The following is a 13380-nucleotide window of genomic DNA, read 5'->3' on the forward strand; positions in this document are numbered from 1 at the left end:
GCCCATCCCCTTATTTACCAAGAGAGTTTTTATTTTTCGTAGATATCTATTTACCACCACAAACTGATGCAAGTACTAAGACCACACTAAACTAGCTGTATAAGGCCATAAGCAAGTGTAACGGATGTGAAACGGCTAGCTTAGTTAGCGGTGTGCGCTAAATAGCATTTCAATTGGTGATGTCACTTGCTCTGAGACCTTGAAGTAGTGGTTCCCCTTGCTCTGCAAGGGCCGCGGCTTTTGTGGAGCAATGGGTAACGAGGGGACGGTCTAAAGTTATACTGTTACACAAGCAAGATAATGCTCACCCAGAAGTGACGCTCCTCGTGGCCGGGGACTTTAATACAGGAAAACTTAAATCCGTTTTACCTCATTTCTACCAGCATGTCATACAAAAAACTCTTGACCATCTTTACTCCAGACACACAGAGACACGTACAAAGCTCTCCCTCGCCCTCCATTTGGCAAATCTGATCATAATTCTATCCTCCTGATTCCTGCTTACAAGCAAAAACAAGCAAAAACTCAAGCAGAAAGTACTAGTGACTGGCTCATTAAGGAAGTGGTCTGATGACGTGGATGCTAAGCTACAGGACTGTTTTGCTAGCACAGACTGGAATATTCGATGGCATTGAAGAGTATACCACATCAGTCACCAGCTTCATCAATAAGTGCATAGACAATTTTGCATATCTGCAGAGGACAATGGAAGAAACTCCCCAAATACAGGTGTACCAAGCTTGTAGCGTCATATCCAAGAAGATTTAAGTCTGTAATTGCTGCCAAAGGTGCTTCAACAAAGTACTAAGTAAATGGTCTGAATAATTATGTAAATGTGATATTTGAGTATATATATATTTTTTACATCTGTTTAATCAATTTTACAATAAGGCTGTAAAGTAACAACATGTGGAAAGGGTCAAGGGTCTGAGTACTTTCAGATCATATTGTGACTAATGATGTGGGCCAGAAGGTCCATCCCACCTACATGAAATTCCAGGCATTTTTCCTTCTTACACAAAAATGTCATTATCATAATTTTCACAAATTCAGTGTTATCAACCTCATAGTGTGGATATATCATTAAAAAAATAGGAAAATACGTTTTTAACTGCACTGCCTCTTTAACCTATGTCACTGTTGTTTTAAGCCGACTTTGCCGTCGCCCGCACAGGACACCTGGCTCACGCCCGGGATGTCCCGGTTCCAAATCGAATGCAATCAACGCTAACCCGGGGCATGTCCGGAGCATTAATATAATCCCCTAACTGAGACGATTTTTGGGCGCGTGCCCAGTATCCTCATTTGGCCCCTGTTGTCTTGCGCGGCGCCTGCGTTGTCGAGAAAGGTTTCTTGCTGGTTGCCTCTCGCGGCCTTAATTGTGTAAATTCGGCTTCCGGAGCTAGATACTTTCTGTAATAGCAAGAAAAGACCGGTCGGCATCGATTATTGCATATTGCCTTAAATTAGCTAGTGTAAGGAAATATGTTTGTTTAATATCTTAACAGCCATACATACATGCATAGCTAGCTCATTCTAGTAATGTAACGGTTGCTTGTTAGCCAGCTCACAGTCTAGTTAACGCCGACGTCTAAAAGCTAGCTAACGAGCTTAGCAAATGCTAACCCTTCCTAGCTAGCGCTACGTTGCTTGCTTACTTTGGATATTGTTATTTACCTGCTTGCTTAGCTAGGTCTATGAGAAACTATACGGAACTACCTCATCACTATAGTTAGGTAGCTGAGTAATTTGGTTGGCAGGATATATGTGTGGGAGTAACGTTCATTCCCGAGTCCGGGCAAAAAGTACCCGGAAGGGACGCGCAACTGCCGCCTTTGTTGATGTATGATCAAGCTAACATTACTGTAGACAATAGCTAATAGTTGCAGCGATTAGACTGTGTGGGATCCGGCAATCAAGCTTTCAAGTCTAATTTGGGATAAATGGTTCGAAAAGAAAGGTGAGTAAGCTAACTAGTCTGTCATCAGTCACCACATCCACTGAAGGCCTGGCTTGCTTATCCATGTTTTGGATGGGGGGGGGGGGGGGGGTCTGGGAAGTAGCTAGCTTGAAAATTGGGCAGTAACCCAGCCAACTAACGCTAGCTTGCTAACCTAGCCAGAATGTTTAGCTAGCTAACACCGACAAAGTAACGGTAACGTGATAACATTAACTAGCTAACCAGTTGAACTAATTTAGCTAAGTGTGTGAATTTGAATTATCACCATGGAATTAGTCACCAGGTTAGCCAATCAACTTCTAGCTCTTTTTTTTTACTACTAGGTGACCGTAACGTAATGTGGCCTAGCAGTAAGGATGTCCTGTAATACAGATAGTTAACATAGCTAACATTAGTCACACAACTACTAGCTGGCTATGCATTTTAATTATTGCCCAGTTTTCTAGAACTCCCACAAATAATTTGGTAACCGTTAAGAATTTTCAGCGCTCTAAAGTCAATAGATTGTCATCTTGTAGTCCTAAAAACCGGAAATGAGTTACCTCTCATGTTCAGCCATTCCTATGGGGGAAATTAATGTTTTTTTTTGTTGCATAAACGTCGAAAACAAGGTCAGATGTTAACACAGGCTTAGGAGTTCTTATACGTTTTGTTCTATGGTATAATAGCAGTCAACATGCCCTTTATGAATTAGGAAGTCGTTACGTTTTTTGATTATACGAATGTTTCAAAATTCACCAAGTGACGTAAGCTGAAGGTTCTTATAGAACAAATTGTATATCTCCTAAGCCTGTGTTTACCACAATTTATTTTCGGTCATTATCCCAAAATCCTATTTATTTCCCCATAGGCTTTGGCCAATCAGCCATGGTAGAGTTAGTGCCTACAAAAAGACGCCATTACTATTGCTCTCTATAGATTACTGATGGCACCTGTTAGCTGGCTATGCTAACGTTAGATGAGTTTGCTAACCAACCACTAGCTAGTTGGCTAACAATAGTCAGGCAATTAGCTACCAACAATAAAATGTCTATCAGTACACAGGTGAAAGTAAGTCATATTTAGGTTAGCTAGCTTTATGTCCCATGTTGTTGTGAGGAGAGCATAAAACACAAATCATTGGGCCAGTTCGTTTTGCATGGCTGGTGCACCAGATGGTTAGAGATTTCACTTAAACACATGCTCTGAAACTACTGTCTGTCTTCAATTAGCCACAGGATCCCTAATTTGAAAACAACTGTTTTCTAGAAGCTGTGCTGCTCTATTTTTCACCTGTGAGCCAGCCCCTAGCAATTCGACTTGTCGCCAATGAGCTTCATCCCCTCGCCATTTAAGTGGCCTATAGTAAGATGCATACACAGCAGAGAGAGAGAGAGCAATAACATGGTGCAAATATCTACACACTTGTGGTTTAGTACGCAATTTCAGGGATCACTTCTGGCTCGTCAGTGCTACTTTCAGAACTCCTGGTTAAAAAGTATATGAAAGTACCATAGACACTCTAAGGACTGATGGAATGGTCTAAAATGTGTGAACTCTGCCCACCTGGGGCACTGGGCCATTAAAAATAACTCACCCATTGGCAAGTGAAGTGAGATGGCTAACGTCATCAGCCTAGTAATAGTAGTACAGTGTTTTGGTGTGTGGTCACCAATGTTGCCAGCTCGGGACTGTATGTACAGGTCCATGTTAATTTGTTGATCTTAGAAGAATGCTTACTTCACACTGTTGCCTTTCAAGATTGACGTAGGTAGCTTGCTATGTCAATGGATGGACAAATTGGCTATCATCAACGCATGGGCTAAAAGGGTTATTTAACAGACTGCTGTGGCCATGTTCTTAATGACTAATCTCCAACCATGTCCCAGAGTGGAGAAATAACCGATAACAACGGTTGTAATTCAACTACTTCACTTATTGAAGGCCTGATAATCTTTTGCCTTTCACATGTAGCCACCCATGTGGTTAACCTGGCTAAATTGTTATTTCTGTCACCAATTGCCCTTAGTTTGGCGTTGGTAGGACTGCATATAATGTAAGCTACACGACTTAAAGCCAATGGGATGGATTGCTTTGATAGCATGGCAACATGCCAGAGATGGGAGGCTGAAGTCATCCAGGATATGATTATGGATGGGTCCCAAATGGAACCATATTCCTTATTTCTGAGATTACTTTTGACCTGGACCCATAGGACTCTAGTCAAAAGTAGTGCACTACTTTTGACCAATGTAGGGAATATGGTGTCATTTGGGACACACACAATGAGTGGCGGTAGCTTACAGCTCTGAAGTCACAGCCAAAAGCATGTTCTGTGTCTTGATTTTTAAGTAGACTTTTTATGTAGTGCCCTGTTACCAACAAATTAATCTGACAGTTGGTTTTATCAGGGTCTCTCCCATTTTAATTGCTTGACAGACAGTCCGTCTGGCTGTCAGTGAGTGCAATGAGTCTCTCCAAGCGGCACCAGTGATGGGGGGACCTGCCAGGGGAGACCAGATTGTTGACGATGCACTTTTCTCATGTGGAAGGGATTGGTGATGTGGGCTGATCTGACAGGCAGGGAGTGAGGAGAATGGTGGGGAGGAGGAGACTGTCTGCCTGAAAAGCAGATTCTCTGTTATTGGATGAAGTATTAGGCCTGCTATGCACTTAATGTTCCGTAGCATATCTCTGGAAAATGTTGTAAGTGAGGAGATTAATATGTTAACCGGAAGTATTTATACACAGAATTGTTGGGAACAACATGTTATTGTCTATCTGTCCTGAATCCCTCCCCTAGACTGTTATCGGCCGTTTGTTTGATGCATCCTATCCCCTACATAGTGCACTATTTTTGAACAGCTTCTCATGGGCCCCTGGTTAAGTGCTCTACATAGGGAGCAGCCCTGTTTTCTGTGTCCTGGGCCTGATCTGATCTATGGAAAGTGGTTTTATTGATTTGTTCTGTTCTGTGTTTCAGCCCAGCACTGATTTAGCTGCATCACTATCACCACCACAGCCAGTCTGCATCTCCTGTCCCCACTACCTCCATCCAGTCCCCTGTGCCTGCCTGTCTTGTCTGCTCTGAGAGAGACCGGTCTATCTGGGCTATACAGAGCAACGAAGAACAAACACAGCCGTCATTGAAGCACCAGCACTGACTGGTTTTTGGCTCTAGAGACCACACCAAGGACTTAGACAGAGAGCCCAGTTGGAGGGTAACTTCCTGCGTCACTCTTAATTAACACTAAGAGGGGAACCAACCTGATTTTGATCACCCTGCATCCTGTCTTCTCTTCCATAACATAGGAACAGAAGGAGTTGCTACTTTATTTTTTTTTGCTGCAGAGGTCTTTATCCTGGTCCTGGGACACTGCGTATTGTTTTGGTCAACACCTCTGTTCTGCCCTGCCGACATCAGCCAACGGTGGTGTCACAAAGCAGAGGGGTCTCTGTACCCTGTTGTCACTTTGATTTATTCTCGCACATTCCCCCCCCCCGGGTTGGTTTTGAGTCATCACCGCTGTCTGCCTGCCGACATCAGTCATCACAAAGCAGAGGGGTCTCTTTCTGTAGGAGTCTGCAGTAGCTTTTAGGTCATTTATCCCCCCCCCATTTGGTTTTGGAGCCCGGTTCTTTTACCGGCTGCTTGAACTGCTGAAACTGGGGCGCGATTCATGGGATGCAACCATGTCGGATCTCAGTGAGCGCAGGCCAGTTAACATGGACTACGCGGTCTCCCTGCTGGAGCAGCTCAACTTCTTCTATGAGCAGAAGTTACTGACTGACGTGGTGCTGCTGGTGGAGGACAACGAGTTCCCATGTCACAAGATGGTCCTGGCCACATGTAGCTCCTATTTCAGGTGAGTTAACGCCGTTTGCTGGCCGCTGTTACCTGCGGAGTGCACTACATTGAGTGCACTACATTGAGTGCACTACATTGAGTGCACTACATTGAGTGGACTACATTGAGTGCACTACATTGAGTGGACTACATTGAGTGCACTACATTGAGTGCACTACATTGAGTGCACTACATTGAGTGCACTACATTGAGTGCACTACATTGAGTGCACTACATTGAGTGCACTACATTGAGTGCACTACATTGAGTGCACCATAGGCCCTAGTAGTGCACTCTACTGTCACAAGATGGTCTTGGTCACATGTAGCTGCTATTTCAGGTGAGTCACTGTGGAGTCTTCTGGACTGTTCTGTTCAGCAGAATGTTACGTACAAGTACTACAGTTCAGCAGCTTGTGCCTATGATGTAGACCTAGCCCTCGACCTGCCTGAGCAAGCCTGTTTGGGAACCCACTAAGTCACTCCTGGCCTGTCTGAAATGGAACCCTATTCCCTATATAGTGCACTTCTTACTACGTAAGGAACAAGGTGCCATTTGTGACTCACTCCTGGGCTTACTGTAGAATGTGTGTTTTGGGGAGATGGAACTGTGAAATGGTTGATTTAGGTCTACATTTTGCTTTCCAGTATTCACCTATGTTGGAAACATGACAAGCATTAGTCTGACACTCTTAGGATTAGGCTACACGTACCATGTTCTCCCTGAAGGTATAGTGTGCGTTTCAAATGGTACCCTATTCCTTCTTTTATTGCCTTTCTTTTGACCAGGCACCATAGGGAATAGGGTGCCATTTGGGACACAACCGTGGTCAAAAAGTGTTTTGTTTTAAGAAATATAGAGATGTTACTGTTTGTCCCTTAAATGTCAGACCCTACTTCTGTTTGTCAGTTATTAATCACTATTTGGTGGTAGTAGAATGACTCAACTTGAGTCTGTGGCTCAAGAGAAGGTAGGCCCAGGGGGCTCATTAAGAAGCACAACATTACATAGCTGAAGTGCAGCACTGCAGAGGAGATGATGCCTGGGCAACCCCAGACACCACATTGATTTATATTCAACGCAGGACAAGCTAGTTAATCTAGTAATATCATAAACTGTGTAGATTGATTTTTTTATAAGTTTAAAGCCATCTAGCACATTACCTTGCCTCATTGCAGCCACAAGGTCCTTTTGACGCTGCGCTCGCACAACAGGTGGTCAGCCTGCCACCAAGTTTCCTCATGGATTGCAATGTAATCGGTGTCCAAAAAGGCAGATTAATCGGTTGACCTCTAGGTAAGAAACTGCGTGAATCAGGCCTTCATGGTCAAATTGCTGTAAAGAAACCACTACTAAAGGACTGCAATAAGAAGACTTGCTTGGGCCAAGAAACACGAGCAGTGGACAATAGACTGGTGGAAATCTGTCATGTCAGTCTGAATCCAAATTTGAGATTTTTGGTTACACCGACTGTGTCTTTGTGAGACGCAGAGTAGGTGAACGGATGATCTCCACGTGAAGTTCCCACCATGAAGCATGGAGGTGGTGTGGGGGTGCTTAGCTTCTGACACTGTCTGTGATTTATTTAAAATTCAAGGCACACTTAACCAGCATGGTTACCACAGCATTCTGCAGCGATACGCCATCCCATCTGGTTTGCGCTTAGTGGGACTATAATTTAATTTCAACAGGACAATGACCCAACACAACTCCAGGCTGTGTATGGGCTATTTGATCAAGATGGAGTGCTGCATCAGATGACCTGGCCTCCATAATCACCTGACCTAAACCTAATTGAGATGGTTTGGGATGAGTTGGACTGCAGAGTGAAGGAAAAGCAGCCAACCAGTGCTCAGCATATGTGGGTTCTCTTTCAAGACTGCTGGAAAAGCATTCCAGGTTAAGCTGGTTGAGAGAATGACAAGTGTGCAAAGCTGTCATCAAGGCAAAGGGTGGCTACTTTGAAGAATCTAAAATAACACTTTTTTTGGTTACTACATGATTCCATACGTTTCATAGTTTTGATGGCTTCACTATTCTACAATGTCAAATAGTACAAGTAAAGAAATGCCACACGTTTGACTGGTACTATATATACATGACTAGAGCTTATGTAGCCTAGTCTTTTGAACAGACGTTCCTAGTAAAGATCCAGCAGACACATTTACTGGCTGCTCTCCTCACACCCACCTATTCGTCCTCACCGATTCCCACGCACACCACTCGGTATCCGGTGACAACATGCAAAGCAGTTCCCCTCTTGGGTTCACAGAGGTATCCATTCTCTTGCTCTTGACGCATTCTGCCCCCCCCCCCCCCCCCCCCCCCCAGGAGGTGTCCCTTCTCTTCCTCTTGGCACTCTCTGGCTCTCCTCCCTTTTACCCTCCTTGCTGCAGTTAAAGGGGCCCGGGGGGGGGGGGCTCTGGCGTACTTATATTAGTAAGGGAACTCTTGTCACGCAGGCAAGCAGAGCTGGGTTGGGGGGGGGGGGGGGGGGGCATGTGGGAGGGGTAAGCTAGTGACAGGATGCTTGCAAGGTTGTGTAATATCCAGCCCAGGGCCCTGCTGCAAAGCAGCATAAACTCACAGGTTTTGGTGACATGTTTTTTTAAAGGAGAAAGGCGGTGTCACAGACAGCTGTGTTGGTGTCAGGATGGCCTGGAGGCGGGGGGATATTGAGAGGGCTGGGTATGCTAAGCTGGCTGGTGTGTGGTTGAGCCACAGCGTGGAGGGAGCATGCTGTGTTCTGGTCACTGGGTCTAGTGCCTGAGAAGTCCAACTGGGGTTGTTGGAAGTCTGTTACCTACCTCTGATTGTTTTATGCTGGATCCCCAGTCAGATAAACGGATGTTGTAGATCAATCCTAAACTCGTCCAAGGCCTCCCACGTTTTTTTGCCCTAGCACTACACAGCTGATTCAAATAACCAAAGCTTGATGATGAGTTGGTTATTTGAATATAGCTGTGTAGTGCTAGGGGGAAAAAAACGCATGGACCCAGAGGGGGCCTCAGGACCAAGTTTGAGAAACCCTGTTGTAGATGACTGTCTAATATGTCACGCTCCGTATCTGTCACAATACAAATGCGTTACTTCGCCCATAGCAGCAAACTACTGCTTTTAATGAAGATGTGAAATAGCTGACGTCAACAATTTTGAAATTAACAACATTTTGATGAGCTGTCTGAGTACTGACCCCTGTTTTCTCCCTCTCCAGGGCAATGTTTATGAGTGGTCTGTCTGAGAGTAAACAGACTAATGTTCACCTGAAGAACGTGGACCCTGCCACTCTCCAGATCATCATCACCTACGCCTATACAGGCAACCTGGCTATCAATGACAGCACTGTGGAGCCACTCTATGAGACCGCCTGCTTCCTACAGGTGTGGTCCAGTCTCCTATTCCCCCCCCCCCCCCCCCCATTCTGGGTCTCAACATTACTCTACTGATCTACAGAGGTAGAAGTGCCCTGTCTGTCTTCATGAGTCTCATCACATCACTGACCCTCCTATTTCTGATCAGTGGACATTCCTGGATGTGTGTGTATATGCCTAATTGAGTTGTGACTCTTAGTAATATAATCACAATGTTGATCTTGATGTTTTTCAAGCTGTAGCTATTTCTCTATAATACCCCCCCCCCACCTGTCTAGGTAGAGGATGTGCTACTGCAGTGCAGGGACTACCTGGTGAAGAAGATCCATGCAGACAACTGTGTCCGGATGCTGAGCATCGGGGATCTGTTCTCCTGTGTGGAGCTGAAGCAGAGCGCCAAGCGCATGGTGGAACACAAGTTCCCCGTGGTCTACCGTCAGGAGGCCTTCCTACAGCTGTCCCATGAGTTGCTGGTCGACGTGCTGTGCTCAGACAACCTCAACGTAGAGAAGGTGGGTACACTTCTCTGGTTATACGTACCTAATGTACTTTCTACGTACTTAGAAATATTCCTACCGGTATGTATACTTTTAATATTTTTTTATTTTTTACTTCGTCTTAATGTTGGTTCTGTGTATTTCTTATCCCTGAGCTGTAAAGCAAATTACCCCTAGGGGATAAGAATACGGCTTCTGGCTACGCAAAATGACTGCTTGTAAAACTGATACCCATGGTGTTGTCACAATGTAGTATGTTTGATGTTTAAATATTATCTTAGGAGGAGACGGTGAGGGAGGCTGCCATGCTGTGGCTGGAGTATAACATGGAGGCTAGGTCCCAGTACTTGTCCTCAGTTCTCAGCCAGATCCGCATCGACGCTCTCTCCGAGGTGACTCAGCGTGCCTGGTTCCAGGGCCTACCGCCTAACGACAAGTCTGTCGTAGTGCAGGGCCTCTACAAGTCCATGCCCAAGTTCTTCAAACCCCGCCTTGGCATGACAAAGGAGGAGATGCTCATCTTCATGGAGGCCACGTCAGAGTGGCCATCTGACATGGGTCAGGTGATGGCGGGCCCCAACCACACGGTGGTGTGTTACAGCCCGCAGGCCGAGAAGGTCTACAAGCTCAGCAATCCGCCCGGCGACCTCCAGAAGGTTGGGACGCTCGTCACACCCGACAACGACGTGTTCATTGCCGGCGGGCAAATCCCGCTGAAGAACTCTATCGCCAACCACGGGAAAAGCGGCGGCAAGCAACAGGCAGTGTTCCGCTCAGTGGATAGCTTCTTCTGGTTTGACGCCCAGCAGAATGCTTGGGTGCCTAAGACGCCCATGCTGTGTGCCCGCATCAAGCCCTCTCTGGTCTACTGCGAGGGTTACATCTACGCCATCGGGGGGGACAACGTAGGCGGGGAGCTAAATAAACGTACCGTAGAACGCTATGACTGTGAGAAAGACGAGTGGGCTATGATGAGCCCCCTCCCTTGCGCCTGGAACTGGACCACGTCCGTAGCAGCCCACGACTGTATCTACGTGATGACCCATGACCTCATGTACTGCTACTTCCCTCGCGCTGACACCTGGGTAGAGATGGCCATGAGGAAGACAAGTCGCTGCTTCGCCTCCGCTGCCACCTTTGGTGACCTCATCTTCTACATTGGGGGGCTCCACGTTGTCTCCAACTCGGGCGTCCGCATGCCCACCAGCACCATCGACGGTTCCTCCGTCACCGTGGAGATCTACGACGTCGGCAAGAACGAGTGGCGCCTGGCCGCCAACATCCCTGCCAAGCGCTACTCGGACCCGTGCGTGCGGGCCGTGGTGCTCCTTGGCGCTCTGTGCATCTTCATGCGGGAGACTCACATGAACGAGCGCGCCAAGTACGCCATCTACCAGTACGACCTGGAGCTGGACCGCTGGTACCTCAAGCAGCCCGTGTCTGAGCGCGTGCTCTGGGACCTGGGGAAGGACTTCCGCTGCGCCGTGGGGAAGCTATACCCATCCTGTCTGGAAGAATCCCCGTGGAAACCACCCACCTACCTGTTTTCCCCCGACGGGGCTGAGGAGTTTGAGGTGGACGGGGAGATGGTCTCCCTCCCTCACATATAGCTCTTAACCTTCCACCTCTCTGCCCCCAAACGGAGTCCCCGAATTGCCCTCTGAACTCTGGGTGTGACGTGTCGAGGGATTGACCTGAAAGCCAGAGGGGTAGGTTTGATGTCTGTTCCAAAGGGATCTGAGCGCTACAAGGCTGTTCTGCTGGCTGGCTGTTGCTGACAAACAAGCTTATACAAAGCCTCAGACATTGAAAATATAGGAGAGAAACTAAAGTAATATGGGAAAAGTAGATTTGTTTTTTTTTGTCTGTTGCAACTTCAAGTCTGTTATACTGTTTCTACAATGTGATAATTGAAAGTTGACTGATTTGTGATGATGCACTTACTGGCGAAAAGCTCCTTGGAAAAACTGTACCAAAATCCTCCTGGTCTCCACCTCTTTCTATCACCACTGTTGTAAACCCACATCCATCTCTCCTAGGGACACGTGGCCTGTGTCTCAGCCATATGGTACCCTATTCCCTAAGTAGTGCACTAAATAGGTAATAGGGTGCCATTTTGGATGCTCCTAGTATAGGAACATACAGGGCCAAGTGTTGGGGGGGGGGGGGGGTTCTAGGTGGTGACTGCAGGTCCAGTCACTACCTGTTTTTTTCTTTTTCTTTACCTCTGCTACAGACACGCAACTCCCTGCCTCTCCCCTCATTCCTCTAGTCCCCTGCTCACACTAACACCACTCAAGCCTGCCTGTCTCTTAGGCTGTGTCCCCCAAATGGCACCTGACTCCCTACTTTTGACCAGGGCGCAAAGGGCCACCATAGGCTTGTTAAGCTGGCACTGTGGCGCTCTTGCCAAAAGTAGCATCCTATATAGGGTTCCATTTGGGAGGCATCCTTAGTCAATCTCTCTGGACACAGGTCTTCCACAGAGCCAGCCAGCGGTTTACAGAACGGAGCTCACCCTAACCAACCGCCATCTCATCGTCGTGATGGGAGGTTTTATGCCGGCTCTTATTTTATTTTTGACAAGCGCGGGTCTCTGCAACAACACACGCCTCCTTCACGCTATCTCAATACTCTCATCAACTATAGATTTTTGGGCTCATGCATTTAAAAAAATATATAATACATTCCCCCTAAGCTGCTGAAATATATATAAAAATATATATTTTTCATGTTTAAAAAATAAACTTTTAGTGTGGGGGAAAACAACCAGGTTCTATTTTGTATTAGTATTTTTTTTATTTTAAATCAGACATTACTGTAGTGTGATTGTGTTTAGGTATCCACCCCCCATCAGATTATTTTCTTGTGTGAAATACTGAGGAATCTTGCTGCTGATTGGGTCTGGGAAGGAGGGCTGGCCCAGTGCTGTTGCTATGGAAATTGTCCAGGCAACCACTAGCGGTAGTGGAGAACGACTGGAGGGTGGTATGGGAGGGAAGGAGCGGACGGAGCTGCTTCATGGTTCCTACCTTAAACATGAGCACAGGTGCTTCATGACAAACCTTACTAGCATGTTTGGCTGCATCATGTTCCTTTGGCACTGTATTTTGAATGAACGTTAATTTATTAAAAAACATACCAAAACGTTCTCGAAAACAATGACTTGTTATTTTCACATTGGTTGACGCATGCTTGGTTTTGTTTTAAACATGTTTGTACCTGTTAATCCAGTCTGCTCACAATTAGATTTAGCCTATTTACATTTTCAGTTAGTTATACAACCATGGGACCTATTATGCCTGCTTAAAATAGTTTTGTCCCATTCGTTGCCTGACCTAAAAGGCATCCACAGAAGCCCTGTCGGTACCACCTCTGAATAGCTATAACTGGAGCTGGTTGCTTCACAAATGGCAACCTATTCCATACAGGGACTAGGGTGCCATTTGGGACAGCTGCTGAAGCCAAACAAACATCCCTCTACTGCTCTGCCTCCTCCCCCTCCCCACCCATAGCTTTTGAGCTGATAATCTGAAAGTCATCCGTGAGGTCCCTGGGTTCGCGTGTGCATGCGATGTTATTGAACTGAGGCACGTGGCTGCAGCCTGTTTTTGTCCGGTAGACCCTGCGCCTGCTACCACATGTCCTGGTACACCCCCTCTACGGTCTTTTGTTTGGCTGACCTACATACAGTATGACCAGACCATGAATCTCGCTCTCTTTAAC

The 13380-nt window shown here is 46.4% G+C and overlaps 1 protein-coding gene across 1 annotated transcript; it reads left to right on the forward strand.

Moving 5' to 3' along the window:
• The first annotated feature begins 1289 nt into the window (after positions 1 to 1289).
• LOC110510445 (kelch repeat and BTB domain-containing protein 2) lies at positions 1290 to 12805 on the forward strand. The gene is made up of 5 exons (XM_036944099.1): positions 1290 to 1960; positions 4923 to 5805; positions 9001 to 9166; positions 9436 to 9669; positions 9936 to 12805. Exons 2-5 carry the CDS (start codon positions 5633 to 5635, stop codon positions 11262 to 11264), a joined length of 1902 nt encoding a protein of 633 aa, XP_036799994.1. The 5' UTR covers positions 1290 to 1960; positions 4923 to 5632; the 3' UTR covers positions 11265 to 12805.
• The last annotated feature ends 575 nt before the right edge of the window (positions 12806 to 13380 follow it).

The sequence above is a fragment of the Oncorhynchus mykiss genome, chromosome 15 (genome assembly GCF_013265735.2).
Source record: "Oncorhynchus mykiss isolate Arlee chromosome 15, USDA_OmykA_1.1, whole genome shotgun sequence".
Lineage (NCBI taxonomy): Eukaryota > Metazoa > Chordata > Actinopteri > Salmoniformes > Salmonidae > Oncorhynchus > Oncorhynchus mykiss.